Genomic DNA, 17684 nt, shown 5'->3' on the forward strand with positions numbered 1-17684 from the left:
CTGAAAAATCAAAACGTATCAAATCCCCTATTCGCGTGGTCGCGTGCCCTCTAAGGCGTTCAAACCCCAAACTCCTGAACCGTTGCTGCCTCAAAGGCCCCCAAATCAAGCAAGCTCATCATCAGACTCCGCGTACACGCCCTCACTGACGGGCTTGATTCCAATTCGAAGTGTTCCAAATGGTTGCATGGCTGCCGCTCCATCTTGGCGAACCGAAATGATATTCTTTGTCGCCAAGGACAGGACATGAAGAAACGCCTGAGCGGCAATGGCCTTGGTATGGGTGCTGGGATCGGCCAGCTCCTCAAAGTCGATCCAGCGGCGGTTTCGCGGATCTCGACTGTGAGTGACTCCAGTCTTTTCAGCCTGCTCTGTCACGTAACCCAGAAAGTTCTGACTGGTTACGTCGAGGCCCTGCGCTGACACCTGAGTGTTGTTGACTTGATCAAAATCAAGAGGACCAACGGGTCCACCCATCTGGAAAGACGAGTCTTGAGAACCAAAGTCGTCCATTCCAAGAAGCGGCTCGGCAGGGTCGCTATGGCGGTCAATTCCACCCAGCGCGCTTCCACGATTGAAGAGAGGGCTTGGAGCAACCTTTGACTTCTGTGCGCTTCCTCGGACAGATGAACCAGGGACAGCAGAGCCAGGTCGACTCCATGGCATCACCGAAGAAGAGTGACGATCTTCCATTGGCGGTGCCGCCTCCATTCCAATCTCAGGAACTGAGTTATCATCAAACATGATGTGTGCATCATCGTCAGTATTGTGATTTTCGCCTCGTCCAAGCTCCACATCCTCAGTCGTTCGTGGCCTTGTGTTTCGATCGCCGCCTTCTTGTTCGCCCTCGAATGCTTCGTCTGATTTGCGGCGTCGACCTCGCTTTGTGGGCTCAGTCTGCTCAAACTCGTCTGGTTCCTGTCCTTGAAGACGAGCCTTCAACGAGATGCCAGCAAACTCGGTGGCCAGAGGGTGAGCCAAGCCGGCTTTCTGGTGGTATGCTCCGACATGAGCAACGCCATACTCATAGAGGAGTGCCATTGCATTCTTTTTTGCCTGGGCGGGAGTAGTCGTTGTTCTCTGTTGCTTGAGATTCAAGGCGGAATGATTTCCACTGTTCCTGCTCCAATTCCTCATCTCCGAATTTGAAATGGCGATTTGCGTGTCCAGCATAGTATGAAGGCCAGGCCGACGGGATCGTGCCATCCTGGCGGATGCTTGGGCAGCTTCTCCTTCTGCTGTCTCGGCTACCTGCTGCTGGGCCTCGATAGGTTGATTTCCTTCAACGGACTGGATCGCTTCCACCATTTGCTGTGCGTCGTCACCAAAGTCCAACAGGTTCTCTTCTTCCCCCACGATGATTCCTCGGTTCTCTTTCGGTACTCGTTGAAGTCCAAGGCCAACCACAGGGCTTGCTGCGACGGGAAGAGGAGGTAGCTCCTGCTCCGCGTCCAAAAGGCCAATGAGATTGCCTTCTCCGTCGAAGTCGAGACCGAATCCTGCGATGCACGGGAATTCATCCTCGCCAAAGGGCTGGAATTCACCCATGTCGTCAGGGAGGTGAATTGACTTGCCAAACAGAGGGCTGAGGTTGCCAAAGTCTGAGGGAATGCGGCCACTTGCAGCAGACTGCGATGAAGGCGGCAACTGGAGGTTGATCAGTGCAGGAGGGTAGCGCGGCGAGGAGCTGCCTTGGCTCGCAGTGCCGAGCGGTGTCATCTGGGAAAATTTGCTCGCCGAGCCCTGGCTTGGATACAGCACCAGGTCCTTGTCCCATCGCAGCAAGTCAAAGTTTGGCAGTGCAGCCAAGGGGTCGAAGCCAGGATCGTCCTCCAGCATGATGTTCTGGCGCCTTGATCAAATACGTTAGCCTTGGACTCTTGTCATGAGCATGCCTTTTCCGTCTTACTTTGTCTTTCCAGCTCGTGGATCGGTCTCGCTGGTCTGGATGATGCGAAAGAAAGTCACCATATCAGACTGAGTCTTTTCCGCGTCGGTGAGGACATAGGCGCACTGGTGAGCGAACACGCGGGAGACTCCGTAGAGCAGGTTCCCCTGGAGGCGGAGGGCGAGGGGGGCTCCCGGGTCCAAGATCTTTTCGCACGCCTTGGGAACATTGACCTCTTGGATCGCCTTCTTGGTCAGCCTCTTTTGGTTCCCTTTACCAACAGTGGCAACCAGCCTGGATAGTGATGGTGGTCAGTGGAACGCCAGTTCTGCAGTTGAGCGGTTGAGTGCTTACCATATGGTAGCGACTCCATATTGGGTGTTGTTGAGGACTATATGGATTGTTAGAGACGTTCCATGACCGTATTAAATTTTGAAGCTATCAAAGCTTACTCTCATGACTGTAGAACATGGTGAAATAGGGGGGGCCGAGCCGCCACGAAACTCAAAGAGAAGCAACTCGGAAGAGGAGCCGGAAGGAGGCACTCCCTGAGAGTAACTGTAACCACACGCAATGAAACGATGACGGTGATGAAGATGATGATAGTAATGATGAAGACAACGATGCATGTGCTTGAAGCCTCTCTGGGCTCGATCGCCGACCTCCTGGTGGAACGAATGTGTGGTAATGAGGGGACCCTTGAAGCTGTAGAAAACAAATTGAAACGAGGGAATGTAGAAAGAAGTAGAAAGAACGACGCGAGACACTTGAAACGCGTCAAGCGCATGACGTGACGAGATTCAGCTCGCGGAAGAAGGAACAACTGCGTCCGCTTTCCTGTCAACTGCCAGCTGCCCGGCAGTTGTCATCACCGCCTTTGGGAGAAAAGCGTCTGATGCCAGAGGGCAGTTCATGTTTGAAATAATGCATGAAGAGAACTCCAATGAACCTGATTCTAGTTTGTCTATGAGTGGAAAACGTAACTCATCCCCTTTCAGTATAGAGAAGAGGCCAGTGATTACCATGTATATACATTCTTCATTAGTAGGTATAGACGACCAGGATTATTCCTTGACCCAGGCAACAGGAGAAAAGAGCACGGAAGAAATCAAATAGCATAACAAAAGGGAATCATGCAAGAATCAAAAGAAGAAGAAGAAAGACCGATATAAAAACGGGGGAGGAAGAAGAGAAAAAGGAAAAAAACTCCAAGAATGTGACAAGTCAGCACCAAAACGCCCGCGAAATCACCCCTGATTCAACCTCAACACCCCCCTGATCCACCGCAAAAACACCCTCAGCCTCGCCTCGCTCTTCACGCCAGGCAGCATCCCCGGCTCCAGCGCGCTCCGCCACCCAACCATATACGAGTCCCAGTGGCACATAATCTTCCCCCACGGGTCCGGGAACATGTTGTCCCTCATCGACCGCCGGATCTCGTACCACCGCGCCGGATCCCACAGCGAGGCGGACCAAATGTCCAGCATGCCCTGCGTGATGCCCATGATGTCGTACGCAACGGGCATCGTCGGGTCGATGCTCGCGTGCAGCCACCGCGGGCTCTCGAACTGGCGCCATATTCGATAGCCCCCTCTGTCTCTGGATCCCCAAAAGGGCCTGTACCTCTCAAACTCTCGCGGCTTCCGCGCCCAGCTGCTCCTCTCCCCCCGCGAGAGGATCATGCCAAAGCCGTGGGCTTTGTGCTTGCTGGCCTCCTTCTTCATCGCGAGCACAGAAGTACGCAGCACCTTGTCGTCTCCCGCGCTCCCACATATGCACCGGTGCAGGCGATCCAGCCCCTGAACAAGGACATACGGCATCACCCGCTCGCTTACATAGCAGTCATCTTCTGTGGGAAAAGGGAAGATATGAGTCGACATATGGACTGGGACAGGTATAGAGTGCAACAACTCACCTAAATCATGCAGCGCCCTTCGAACCCACGCCTGCAGGGAAATAAGCTGATACAGCTCCCACGGCGCCATGAACCGGAGCACGAGCATCAGCTGCAGGACCTTGAGCTTCTCCAAGCTATCAGTAAGCCTGACGGTGTCAATCTCGCCCTGCGGCGTCCGCTCCACGTCCAGATACAGCTTCTTGCAGAAGATGCTCAGGATGTGGAAGAGGTACAGCGCGTGTCCTACCCTCCTCCTCTCGGCCACCGTCGCCGGCCGGCGCCGAAGCGAGTCCTGCATGGGGTAGAAGTGGAGGCTCTCTCCCACGAGGCAGTCCTCCAGAAAGACGTCGGTCAGCTCCGAGATCTTGCTCCACAGATGAGACATCCTGTCCGCATCCCGCAGCGTGATCCGGGTGGCCGTGTCTCTGGGGTGAAAGGACGACGGCTCGGGAAGCGTCTCCTGCAGCGCCGCGGCGTCGTCCCGGACCTGGCGCAGCCGGTTCACATGGCCGCGGATGCTGTCCACGGTGAGCTCGGGAAAGGCTGGCAGCATGACGGGCACCTTCTCGACGTGGCATGTGACGAGGGCGTGGACGAAGAGGTCCTCGCCCAGTTCGTTTTCCAGGACGGTGTGAAGCACGACTCCTCTTCTGTGAGTGGTGAAGATGCTGTGTATCCTCTTGTTCACACGGACGAGGGACTTTAACGATTCTACATCGGGCAGCTTTTCCATGATGCTCAGGACAATCTCTGGAAAGAGATCGTTGAAAGTCGTCGTTGCCATGGTTTGGGCCGCTCGAGTAAACGCAGGGATGTTGATTGGGCACGCGTGTAAGCGAATCTCTATTTTGGCGGGATGCAACGCAGAATGGGATTCTTGATGGTATCCTTTGATAATAAATGAAGAAGTAAACGCTGTCTATACTGACATGTAACGTAGTAAAGAAAAATACAGTGAATGAAAGGACAAGAATAAGAAACCGAGGGAGCAGTTAGACGTGAGTACATATATGTATGCATGTTGGGAGCACATCCCGTCCAAGAGATAAAAAGATGCCACCCCCGACCAACAACGCCCGCGAAGTTCCGCCAAAGGGGGCTGCCCAGCTGAGTTTGTTTGGCGCAAGGGACGAGAGGAGGAGGAGGAGGAGGGGTGCAGACGTCATCCCTTGGGTTGTGACAGGCCCCCCGCATTCAACAAACAGATAGGCTATCGCGATGATGATGCATGATATAAAACAGCTACTACTGAATGGAGGAAGCTGTACGGACATTGGATGGATAAGTATCTCCAGGGCGTGATGGCTTCATCGGCTCGTCGCGGGCGTTTTTTACATGCTTACACGCATGTACCAGGTAGGGATGAACGAAAAACCAACAAGGGAGGTAGCTGACAGATAACAAACCTGGGGAGCAACTAAATTAAAGTCATCCGGAGAGCATACAGATACAGATGGACAGGCATGGGGCAAATGATGGAGACGGAGACGGAAGTGCGCAAGACGTCTGGTTCCAATCAAACATGGATGATGCCCTGCATACACCGCACAGCAACCCCGAGCTGTGTCACTTGACACCAGACCATATTATGTACATACAAAACCAAAACGACGGAAACTGATAAGAAACCCTCGAATGATAAAACCTCTCGCCTGAAAGGCCCGAGAGTGCAAACCAGTATCCCGGAAGGGAACTGCAGTGCCTTCTTTGTACCTAAGTGGTCAGATAAGGTATCTGCTCTTCCAGTTGGGAATAGCTCCCCCTCCAAGCCATGTCCGACCACGGCAACGCCAGGCCCTGGATTCCTCCGAAAAGTCAATCCGCTGCTGACCAACAAACGCCTCCTAACAATCTCCCAAGAATGAAACATGCATTCGGGATATCCTAGAGTTGTCTTGTCGAACCAACAACTTCCTGGCTTGTAATGCAACGATATGGTAGAAAGCAGTTACTACCTTATACCAAGTTATATATACAGGGTAGCATTAGGCATTTCAAGGCGGCACCTACAAGGCAGGTCGCGTTGTTCGGGCATATAGATTAACCCCTCACTCACATCCTCTCTCTCTCTCGCTCTCAGCTTGTTTGCAGGGCTCGACCGGCTGTACATACATACAATACTCTTCCTGTCGGCGTATTTCTTTATCTGCTGCGAATCACAGACCTCGAAAGACGAACGGCTTCATAAAAGTCACAGTTTCATGTAAACAAGCACTAACCGAGTTCCTGCGGAGCCTTGTAGGCATGCCAGCATAGGTAGCTGGGTCGTGTGTCCCGCTGGTAACCGACTTCAAGGTGTCGTAGATGGCAACGACACACAACTCGCTCAACAGTCCAGCCGAGAAGCCACACAAGCAATGAGACCAATCAACCTCCATGACCTGTTATAAAGGGGGGATCAACCAACTTCCATTTGCACTTTGTGACGCTACTATCTAACGATGGCCTGAACGCTCAGCACCACCGTACATGGAACCCAGATCACTTGATCTTCTAGTTCTAAACTTCCGTCATGCCCCGGCTTTGAGAGACCTTCTTCTTCTCTTTCTCTTCTTCCCCCATCCCTGCTCTTCCCGCCAAAACCAAGGCGAGTCAAGCTGCTAAAAAGCAAATAGTCCTCCACAAGGCTCCAAAGAGGTTCCTTGTTATTCCTCCCGCCAACTACCGAGCCGGTCATTGCCCCTTGCAAGAACCAAATCACAAAAGAGCCATTCCTAAATGCAAAGCCCATTCACTCGAAGGGGCATCCAAACAAAGAACGCACGAGGACTTGTTAACACCAACACAGAAACTGAACCGACTAGGGCTTAACCTTCTGCTATTGCTGCTTGGGGGATGAACAAAACCTAGAAAGAAAAAGACATAACGGGAAAACAAAAACCGATGAATAGCCGGCCTCCTTAGTACTCCCTATTCCTTTCTACATGACTTTTTGGTTAGCCGCCGCCGTTCATTCCGATACGTGCGGGGCATACATGACTTCTCTATTCCATCGTGATGACTTGCGGGGGGGCAAACAAAAACAAAAGACGATTAAAATGGGATGGAAGGGGCACGAGGGGGATTTCAAGTATGAAAACTGTAACCACTCGAAGAAAGAAAAGGGGGATATTGTGTAGTGTGAGAAAATGTCTTCGTGGAATGGGGTATTGGATTACTGCAGTGTCATAGGGTCTATATACACATGAAGTGGTCATGGAGATCGTGTTGTTCTGCTGTGTCGTGATGAACTTGGGGGGGAGGGGTAAGGGGTTATGCGCGTGCCTTAACATGCGGTGGGGGATAACGGTGACCTCGACTCGATGGACGGCTGCTGCGATGCCGTAACTCTCTTATTCTCGGGCGAGGCTGATGGTCTGAGACGGACCTTCACAGTCAAAAACAAGTCTGCCTCTTCATGACTGAGAAATGACGCCCTGTGAGCCGCCCAGCTGGCGCTTGACCTGCTCGCGAGCCCAGCGAGCCGTCTCGATGGTGCGTGGTTGGAAGTCCCGGTTGGTCTTTGTCTCCTTGATCATGGCCGTCAACCAGCTCTGTCGGAAGGCATCGACAAGCTCGCCGTTGGGGTAAGCATCGGCCAGGTCACTAGGAAAGAAAAAATTAGCATGCTTGTTCACGTATATCAAGCGTGAAGGTAATCCTTACCCGATGACTCCCATAGCTGCCCGCATGAGCGACTCGCTGCGGTTGGCATCGCTGGCAATGAGGTTGAGCAGCTGGAAAATAGCGGGAACATATTGCTGGAGGACTTGGGCTGTAGAGAATCGGTCAGCGCTACAAGCAAGGCAAGGCGAGGCGGAAGTCAAAAGTCAAATAACATACTCTTTCCGCTGGACTTCATGGCACCGATAATGCCACCCCACGCGTCCATAATCCCTTCTCGCAGAGAGATGACATAATAAAACATCTCGTCGGGGCCGTCAGGGGTTGCAGTGACAGTGGATGCTTGCTCCAGAACCTGGGCAACGACGGACAGGTAGGTCTCAAAGTGACCCCCAATGGCGCCGGCAATGTCTCCAAAGCACTGCAGGATAGCAGGCTTGAACTGGTTGGCAAGGGTCGTACTCTGTGCGCGATTCAAAGTCAGCCACGTTAGTATCAAGATGCGTTGTAAGCAAGGAAGGGACTCACCCTGAGGTTGTTGAGGAGATAGTTCATAAAGTTGTCGCAGTAGGGCTGGCTGCGCTCGCCCATGGATCGCGTGATGTCGCTGACGAGGCCAATGGCCATCGAGCAGAGACTGGGCTCTTCCTGGTTGCCAAGCGCGTTATACAGGAATGGAACGAAAGCCTCCATGTACTTGATGAAGTCTTCTTCCATGGTAGTTGAAAGAGCGCTGATGGTGGCGAAGACGGCCTCGGGGACGCTCGACTTTCCTCCGATGGTGCTGAGGATCTGGAGGAGGACCTGCATGATGCGGTCGCCCTGAGGGGCAATCTCCTTGTCGAGGCGCGAGATGATGGCCTGGAGAACGGCGCAGAGGCTATTTTGCATTTCTTCCAGCGTCAGCTTGTCCTCGACGCTGACGACCTGGGTCTGCAGAGGGATGGTCTCCTCCAGACGCTTGATGATGACATCAGACAGCGATGCGACCGCCGGGAGGCTCTCGGAAGCAGAGTTCTGAACAAATACGTTGAGAACCTCGTAGGCAGCGGTGCGCACAGACGTTTCTGTATCCTGGCGTCCGGTGGCGGTCACATCCAGCAGGGAGCTGACGGCCTGGTTGAAGTGGGGGGTGATGGGGTTGGTCGGGGCACCGAAGTCGCCGGCGAAGCGCTCGGCGAGGTTCATCAGGGCCCAGCAGCAGGAAGGCGCCATCTTGGCGTTGCTGATGAGGCCCTTGAAGAGCGACGCAATCAGCGTGGGAAGATGCTGCTGGGGATCAATGGCCTCTGAGCACGCCTCGGTGACGCGGCCCAGCGCATAGGCGGTGGAATCCCGGACCTGGAGGGACGAGTCGTCCATCATGGTGATGAGGACGGGGAGGGCCTGCTTGACGATGGGCTCCAGAACCTTCTCGTCCGGGCCCTCCATAATGGCGCCGAAGGCGGAGACGGCGGCGTCTCGGTTGTGCCAGTCATCCGACCTCAGGTTGGCCTCGACAAAGGACAGAACGGGCGCAATGATGGTGGAGTTGACGGCCTGGGAGTAGAGCTGCAGGCACTGGTAGGCGGCCCGGGACAGGTTGTACTCGTCGTCGGTGGCATCCTCGTCCTGCTTGGTCAGGAGCGTCAGCAGGACGGGGACGACCTCGTTGGCGGCAACGCGGGCAAAGTTGTAGAAGGAGCGCATCTGGTCTGAGCTCTCGACCTGCGAGTTGTCGTCCTCGATGGAAATCTCCTCTTCGCAGACGGTGCTCCAGAACTCGACGGCCAGCTTGGCCACGTCCTCGTCCTCGGATTTCATCCCGAGAATGGTCAGGCCGAAGAGGGCCTTCTCCATGTAGAAGCGCATGTTCTCGTAGTAGAGGGCCATGATGCGGTTCAGGCAGCCAAAGGCGCCCTGCTGGATGCGCGAGTCGTCGGCCTGGGTGGCCTCGCAGACGACCTGCATGATGTAGTTGCGCTCGCCCTCATGCTTGAAGTTGTTGGCAACAAACTCGAGGGAGTCGCCCAGCGCGGTGATGGCGGCGAGCCGGACCTCGGCGTTGGTCTCCTCCTTTCGGGCGCCCTGCACGACGGCCGTCAGGATGGCGTTGGAGTGGGACACGAGAGCCAGCCGCAGCTCCGAGTCCTGGCTTTCGCAGATGTAGCCAATGGTGGTGAGCGAGGCCTGCTTCTGGTGATCGGCGCCCTCGCTGACGTTCTTGACGAGGAAGGACAGCAGATCCGGCCACTGGTTGCGGGGCAGCTCGATGGCGGCGATGGAGGAGATGACTTGGGCGGCAGCAGTGCCGGCCTGGGTGTTGCTCGATGACAAGGTCTGCAGCGTCAGCTGCTTGACCCGGTTCTTTGTCTCGTCGTCCGTCCCCTGGAGCCATTTTGTCTGGAGCTCCTGTTGCCGAGCGAAGTCCCTGGCTGTGAAGGCGTTCTTGAGGGCAATACCGGCGGCAGCTCGGATGGAGCCATCCGCTTGCTCATTTGCGAGCTCTTGAACGAGTGTAGCGAGATACAGCGGCTATGCGAGAAGAAGATGGAAACTATTGTTAGTGTCTGCGATGGGAATCTTTCCTTCGGCGGTGACTTCAAGGGAGGTTGTGGCTGAGGACGTACGAAGTTACTCTCCGCTGCCTGAGTGAGTTGCTGTTCGGCGGCGTTTCGCAGGTTCGCATCTGTGTGTTTTCGCCCTTTGGTTAGCTAACGATGCTCCAGAGGTGAAGCTCTCTCTCGGTCGCCCTCCTCATGCCGCCTCATGGGTTGTCTTTGTTGTGGGCTGGGAGGTGAATTCCCGAGCAAACAACGTGCCCCTCTGAGGGGCGTCGGAAGAGGGCTTCTGCGGCATCGACTTTTTTTCCTTCCTTTCCGTCTCCCGTACTAACCTGGCGAAAGCGAGTTGGCGAGCACCGTATTAATCTCTGAGCTCGACATGATGGCGGTCTTTAAAGCGTCCTGTCATGCGTCGTCCGCAGGTCGTCGCTGATGCTGGTGGGAGAAACGCCCTGTTGTGCTGAGCGGCCACACGTGTTGGACCAAAGGGGGGAAAGAAGGGCGTTGACGCGGGGGAGGTTCCCAAGGCGGAGTCGGAGAGAGAGAAGAAAAAAAGAGAAAAAATAATAGAAAGAAAAAAGAAAAGCGGTAGCCTCGTGGGATACACGTAGCTGAGTTTTGCGCGACAAGGCAGAAACAAGGGAAAAAAAGGGCGGTCTATTGTTTTGGGCTTTTTCTGGTGATGTAGTTTTTTTTCCACAATCTTGGCCGAACCGTGAGGATCCCAACAGCTGCCTGGCTGTATTGTATTACGGTCAGAAGCAGACGCAGAAATGGGAAGAAGAGAGCGAATAGGGTCGAGGGATCGCACAGAGGGTCTGCCTCCAAATAGAAAAAGTGTCGGCAAGGGGGGGTCGGTTTCTGTGGGATGACGGGGGGCCCGAGTTGCTACCGCCACTTGCTTGCAGCTGCAGCGCCTGCGTGCCTTGTTTGGGCGCTACTCTAGAGGGGTTAGGTGCTAAAGAGCGTGCCGGGCTGTGGGAATGGCGGCGAGTGACGCAAGCTCAGGGCAGAGAAAGATGGAGAGCGAAACAAGATGGGAAATGGTTGAGATGCCAGTCACGATGGTCGAGAGGCTGTGGGCGTGCCGACGAGTATTGTTTGTTTGGTCTGAAACAGAGGCAAATACAGAAGAGAGTTTAGTAGGTTGACAGAGAGAAGACGGAGAGAGAGAGAGAGAGAGGTATGCTGTGATGGTGAAAATGTCAAGAATGCAACAAAGAATAGAGTTTCGTGCTGTCAATCGCCAGTTTCGTCCCTCCGCAGCCGAGCTGGGCGGCGTGCAGCGCACGTCAGTGAGCAGCACCGCTAGCGAGGGACACTACAGTGAGCAGGTGGCGGCGCTTGGGCGGTGCTTCCGGGGGGCCGCTCAGGGCAGTCCCAGGCGAGCTTCCAGGGAGCGATCAACGATGACCCGGGCGCTGATCGACTGGGCTCGAGAGCGCTGTAACCAACAGCAGCACTGGACGTCTGGCCAGCAGCAGCAAGCGCCAAAAGCTGAGGCGAAGGGCAGGGCGCGAGCCGGGAGGGATGCTTTCCCCCGGCAGACGACCCCCGACGGACGAATCAGCGCCAGCCGTGGCGGGCTTGCAGCGGGGGCCAAGGAGGGGATTCGCTGGAGCCTCATTGGGCCAGCCGGCAAAACCTCGTTTAACGCAGAGCTGAGTTGCGGCAGAAAAAAAGAGCGACCAGTGGAGCACGTTGAAGGGACAGAATTTGGTAGAAGCAAAAAATACCAAGGTGAAGCGGGGCAATGTCTGCCAAGGAAAAAAAGGCCGTGAGCACATGCATTTGATCTGATGTTTATCTGACTTGATCTTGCGCTGTTGATTGACGCGGATCTTCTGGTATCAGGTACGAGATCTAGTAATGGTATTTTTAGAGAGACAGGATGGGTGAAGATAAGGAAGTAGTAGTTTTCCACGTCATTTGCATGTTGCAGTGGGCTTGCCGTGGACATTTGCCCGGGCTGTGGTAATACAGCGTCTGGCGGTCCTGTACTCCCGCTGTCATGTGATGACGATGACGCCTCATCAGTGCTGCGTCTTGAGCCTCACTGACAGCAGGGCAGCACTATAGAAGACTCGTCTAGTGAATCATTTCATATTATCTACAGGTATGCCACTCGAGTAGATTCAGGTCTGCATCGATACCGTGCCTCCTCTTCGCCTTGATTATATCAAACGAACCCGTGCCTCGTCTCAAAGACAGCAGCGCTACTCCGTAAAACCACCATAGAAAGAACGTACATTCTTCACACGCCACATCCACCAACTCACACAGTGTCCGCAGGGCTGCCTATTCACCCAAACCGCGACATTCTTTCCAACAGCTTCTATTATTCCCCGCCCAAACAGTCTCTGTCGCAGTGCTCCGTAAATCGAAAACAAACTCCACAGCTTCCGTAGCAACACCGAAGCTGCGAGACATGCATCACATTACATGTAAGCATGCGTGTGCGACTTTCTGCACGGTGGAACGAAAATGATAAGAGAGGAAGTGCTTAGAACGCAGTGATGCGCAAAGAGAAATGAACCCATCAGGGCTGTAATGACGGGCTAACATTTATCGAGGTTTTCTTCGACTAATATGCTCACGAGAGAGGCACAAGACAAGCTTTGATTGCGGCACGATGAAAAATAAAGATGGCAGATATGAAAGCGCTCAAAATGTGGTGATGTGAGAATATAAACCTATCAGGGCTTCAATAATTCGTTGGAAACCTTTTGAATTTGCATCATTTGACATGATAATATAGAGCCGATGAGATTGAGGATGTATTTCTTTCTTCCTCGCAGTCAAAAGCTCGTCCTTGTCTCTCTCGCGTGCGCCCTACGTACCTTTTGTATCGAGACCGTGAAGCCAGCAGGTCTATGGGCGAGATCTATCAAAAGTGCACACCTGCAAATACTTGCTTCTGCTTATAAGAGAATAAGAATAAGCAATTTCAAGTGAATTCCTTCTAATCTTCCATAGTACGAGTTGTTGGAAGCGGGTATAGTCAAATGCAAAAGGTACCTTAAATGAGCAACTTCAAGGCACCCTGCCAAAGTTCCCTCAATCAAGCACAAGGCGAGGTTATGAAATAAGCTCATCGCCTTCAACCCACAACACAGCCGATAAAGAGTATGTAAGATTGTTTATTTGCCTTTTTCGTTATTCATTACATATATGAAAAATAAAAAAAACAGAAAAAAACAAAAGTTAAGGGTAGAGAAGAAGTGAAGAAAAAATCGATCAAAACTCCCAATCATCATCAAGCAGTCATGGATCATAAGACATGAGAAAAGCAGATACAGATCATAAGCCATCCAACTTCTCACTCACGCTCAATCTCCCCCCGAGAAAAGAACAAGGAAAACAAAAAAGTATCCAACCAAATCAGTTTATATCATATCCATGCACATCTTCTCCCGCCTCCTTTTGAGCCAGTTACTCATCCAACGGGCACTGGACGTCAGGCTTCAACGATAGCGAGTGGGAGGGGCGCGGTCGCGCTCACGGTCGTAGATAATCTCCGTCTCTCGGATACGCTCGCCGCGGTCGTCCCGCCGAGGAGCCGCGCGCCTGTCGTAGCTCCGTCGGTCATCTTCGTAGTAGTCACGCTCGCGGTCGAATTCGAAGCGGATGCTCTCGCGCGCTCGCTGTCGCTTAGATCGTCGAATGTCATCAGAGAGCTCAGTCAACTGAAGAACATCATCCTGTAACTCTTGTGTCAGCAGGCTGCATTCAGGAGAGAGAGACGCAGCTAAAAGGGAAACTTACATATTTCAAATAGTCCATAATGTAGAAGAACATGTCCGTCTCCTCGTACTCATAGCCAAGCTCCTCAATGGCCTCGCGGATAACCAGGTCCTTGGTAATCTCGGTCCACATCTCCTTGGGCTGGGCGGGACCGGGAGAACGGCCGATCCTGCGGTCGATTTCAATCTCGCGGTCACGGTCGAGGACGGAGACGCTGACACGCTCGCCCCTGACGGGAGGCGGCGAGGGCGCGCGGTTGGACATGTCGTCTCGGTCCCTCTCCCTCTCCGGAATGAACTTGGTCCTCCGCACGCCGCTGTACTTGGAGAAGCTGGTTTCGGTGGTTGCGCCGCCAATGCCGTCCATGCGTATCCGCTCAGTGCCCGGAGGCACGTCGACAATGGTCCAGGCCTTGGTGGCGCCGCCCCAGGCCTCGCCCATGCGGCCGCGGGAGTCGACCTTGGACGTGATGTACTCAGCCTCGTCGTCCTCGACGGGGCGGGGAGCGGCAGAGTGAGCCCTCCGGCGGTTCTTGGTCTCAATCTTGAGGTCACGGCGGATGACAATGTCATCGTCGTAGAATCGGCTGGAGCGCCTCTCGCGGCTCTTGGAGCGAGTGCGGCTGGCGGATCGGTGGAAGTCGACCTCGACCTCGGTGCGGCCCTTGGACAGCTGAATGTCAATGTCCGTCTCCCGGATATCGCGCTCCCGCTCCCGCTGGCGGGGCCGTGGCGCGGGAGGCGGGGATGGCGGCCTGGCCTGGATCATTCCTAAGAGGCGTTTTGTTAGTATCAAATTCTATTGGACGACAACAACAACATTATCTTTATCTTCAACCAAGCACTCACCATGGTCAATGTCTGTGTAGTGAGTAATGACCTCGCGCTCAATCACGGGCCCGCGGATGACGGGCGGCGCAGGAGGGGGTGAGGGCGACGGCGACGGCACCCGCTCACGCTCACGCTCGCGCTCGACGATGCGGATGTGCTCCGAGGTGTCCGAGGGCTCGACATAGCGCACGGCGCGGGGCGAGGGCGACCTGCGGCGGGCGACGGACGGGCTGCGGATCTTCTCGACGATGCGGGTGCGCTCGCGCTCGTGCTCGGGCTCTGAGGGCGAGACGCTCTGGGCCCGGCGGACGATGCGCTCCTCGCGGAAGCGGATCGGGCTGGGCTCGCGCGGAGGGCGGTCGTAGGGGTCGGCATCACGCTGACGCAGCACCATGGGCCCGGCCTCGGGCCTCCGCGACGACCTCAGGAAGTCGGGCAGATCGCCATCTCGCTCGCGGATGCGCACGTCAAACTCCTCGAAGTCGCCGCGGCGGGAGCGCGGGGTGGGAGGCGCGGGGCTGCGGGTGACGGTGCGTGTGCGGATGGTGTCGTCAAACTCGACGGCGGACCGGCGATAGTCTTGGTCCCGGTAGGCCATGCTGCGTTGCGTCTGGTGTCTGTGACGATTCCGGGCTCGCAGCTGCACACAAACAAAAGTCGCTCAGGCTGAGGCTATTCCCGTGTACGAGTACCTCTACTACTTGTGTGTACAAAGTGTGGTGTCTGGGCAGCAAACAAAAGAGGCGGCTTGCTCTGCTCGGAGTCAGTACTTGTATCAGCGGGAGGAGTCGACGAGCGGGGTCCAAGCAAAGGTGGGAACGTCATGCGGCTGAGACAAAATGGCCTGCCTTGTGACGTTTTCCCTCGTCTCTCTCGTGTGCTTTTTCTGCTTTGGCGAGAGATCCCGGCAAGGTCGACAGGGAAGGGCAGGCAGAGAGCCAAACTCACAGTTTCAACAAAGGAAGCGCCGTACAGGGCAGAAAAGCAACCGGTCAGAGGGCGCACAAAGGGGCTACTACAGATGCAAGCAGAAAAAGCTCTGGGGAGGACAAAGCGAGATGTTGGAGGTTGAAAGAAGAGAAGTCGATCGAAGTGCCTGGTTTTGAGCAGTTCCGAGCCCAGCAAAAAGGCGGGCGCCAACGGCTGCGAGGGGGGCAGTGATGACTTTTTTAGAGGCAGCAAGGCAGTATCAGCTGGCGACAGGGGGCTGGCCAACGTCATCCCCGGGCAGCAGACAGGACGGGCCAAGGGCCAGAAACTGGCTCAGGCGATCAAAAAGTTGCTGCTGCTGGAACCTGACCTGGCCGGATGTCTTGTGTGTCATGTATTGGAGGCCCGAAAACGAGCCAGGGGGGGCGCTCCGAGAGGCGCCACTAGAAGGGATCAATCATGCATCGCATCTGCCGACTCGAGGGGAAAGAGAAGGCTCTCGTGCTGCGTCTCTCGTTTTCTCTTGATTTCCGTCTCTTCTTGTTGAACATGTCGAAACACTGCTAGATACTTCTTCCCGTCTATATTCATCCTTCTTCCTCCTCCCCCCTCCTTCTGTCTCCCGGCGTTGACGCTTCTTGGTGTTTCGGAGCCTGAGCGGGGGTCCTGCATGGGAGTTGCTTGCCTGCCTGCCTGCTTGCTTGCTTGCTTGCTGGGAAGTTGGCGACCTGTCTGATGTGCTTTGTTACAAAGCCCGGCCTGGGGGAGCAGCTGCATGCATTTGCGATGCATCCGGATGGAGCACACGGGAGGCAGTCATTGTGAGGTTTGACGCGAGGGCAGTCAAAGAAGGGAGGTGGTGGTGCTGGAGGCTTGCTGCAGTACTGGACATTACATTACAGCGCTGATAGCGATGATGACGCTGTTTGGGCCTGTGCGCTCTGCTACATGTATTGCCCACGAACACCGGGCTGGTTGGAAATGTCTGACTCTACCTTGCCTGACCTTGCCTTGACAGTTGGGCACCTACAATGTGAAACAACCGAAAATACCATGAAAAAGAAAGTCCCATCAACTCAAGTAAACGGTCGAGTCCCAAGTCCACGGCATCACGACAATCAGGAACACCAAGCCAGTGGCTGCTACGCCTCCATCTTAGCAGCGGCTCGGTCCATGGGCCCCTCCCTGTGCTAGCAAAGAACCACCCAACCAACCACCCCGCCAGCCCAAAAGGCGCAGCAGCATCAACCATCCATGACTCTTCTTCTCTCTCTCTCTCCGTCTCTTTTCTGCTTATGCTTGAGCAAGCTTCCCCTCCATCAAACCCACATCAACCCATCACTCACTCAAAACAAACAAAAGCCCCCGGCTGCTTCTCCCTGCCCTACTACTAGTTCTAGTCCCTGCTTCCCCATCTATAGAGGGGCTGTGAAAGGACCACCACCAACCTCTCCAATTCCAGCCCAATCTCAACCTGCTGCTGCTACTACCTACTACTACCACTTACGATACGATACCTTGGTAAATACCTAGTACTACTACTAGTCGGAAAAGTCGTATTTCGCGCCTGACGCAATGATGCATGCGAGCTTAGGGCCAAGCCAGCCATTCAACTGCACCGCTCCATCATGCGCGGTTTTCCCCTGCCCGCTTGGTTCGCTTTCCTTCTCTCTCCCTCTCTCCCTCTATCCTGTCTCTGTCTCTGTCTCTGTCTCTCTCTCTCTCTATCTGTCTGACTCTTTAACGATAAAACAATGATGGCATACCAACTTTTTTTCCCCCATCAACTGGAAGGGTCCCCTGCAGTGGTTAGGCATACTTCCGCCCCCCCACAGGTTCAGTTGGTACAGTAACCTTTAGGCTCGGCTCTTCCATGGCCTTCTCGAAGAACATCCTTCAAAGGGAAATCAAAGCAAGCAATTTAACTCAAAAGAAAAGCCAAGATTTGTAACAAGAGAGACACACATACATAGACCGAAACTCTATACTCGATGCGGTAAACCACAAAAAATGTATGTAATTTCTCGTACTTCCGTACATACATACATACCTAAAGACTAGCATGTGGTCCCCTCAAAAAGCGTTCGCAGACAAGTGTGACCCATCCGGTGACTTGCGCCGCAAACGACATCTCGGGAGTGCACCTTGATGAGAGCCTGACTGATCCATTCTGTAATTACTACTCAAATCATTCAAACCATGGCGAAACAGAGCAATAATACATCAACACAAAAGCAGTACGCAATACC

The 17684-nt window shown here is 54.3% G+C and overlaps 4 protein-coding genes across 4 annotated transcripts; all 4 read right to left on the minus strand.

Annotated features, from left to right (window-relative positions):
- Nucleotides 1-99: 99 nt before the first annotated feature.
- On the minus strand, nt 100-2359 carry BBK36DRAFT_1194238 (hypothetical protein; the record flags this gene model as incomplete). The annotated part of the gene is made up of 5 exons (XM_024896846.1): nt 100-1257; nt 1384-1852; nt 1910-2182; nt 2243-2279; nt 2341-2359. The coding sequence occupies 5 exons, from the start codon at nt 2357-2359 to the stop codon at nt 106-108; spliced, it is 1950 nt and encodes a 649-aa protein (XP_024751233.1). The 3' UTR covers nt 100-105.
- A 776-nt stretch (nt 2360-3135) lies between these two features.
- BBK36DRAFT_2735 (hypothetical protein) lies at nt 3136-4569 on the minus strand (the record flags this gene model as incomplete). Its single annotated transcript, XM_024898003.1, has 2 exons — nt 3136-3737; nt 3804-4569. 2 exons carry the CDS (start codon nt 4567-4569, stop codon nt 3136-3138), a joined length of 1368 nt encoding a protein of 455 aa, XP_024751234.1.
- A 2611-nt stretch (nt 4570-7180) lies between these two features.
- BBK36DRAFT_1194244 (ARM repeat-containing protein) lies at nt 7181-10312 on the minus strand (the record flags this gene model as incomplete). Its single annotated transcript, XM_024896847.1, has 6 exons — nt 7181-7370; nt 7431-7539; nt 7608-7851; nt 7917-9902; nt 9998-10056; nt 10264-10312. The coding sequence occupies 6 exons, from the start codon at nt 10310-10312 to the stop codon at nt 7181-7183; spliced, it is 2637 nt and encodes an 878-aa protein (XP_024751235.1).
- Nucleotides 10313-13395: 3083 nt separating this feature from the next.
- On the minus strand, nt 13396-15103 carry BBK36DRAFT_18334 (hypothetical protein; the record flags this gene model as incomplete). Its single annotated transcript, XM_024897855.1, has 3 exons — nt 13396-13632; nt 13697-14134; nt 14696-15103. The coding sequence occupies 3 exons, from the start codon at nt 15101-15103 to the stop codon at nt 13396-13398; spliced, it is 1083 nt and encodes a 360-aa protein (XP_024751236.1).
- Nucleotides 15104-17684: the final 2581 nt, after the last annotated feature.

This window comes from Trichoderma citrinoviride, assembly GCF_003025115.1.
Source record: "Trichoderma citrinoviride strain TUCIM 6016 unplaced genomic scaffold BBK36scaffold_4, whole genome shotgun sequence".
NCBI classification, from domain to species: Eukaryota; Fungi; Ascomycota; class Sordariomycetes; order Hypocreales; family Hypocreaceae; genus Trichoderma; species Trichoderma citrinoviride.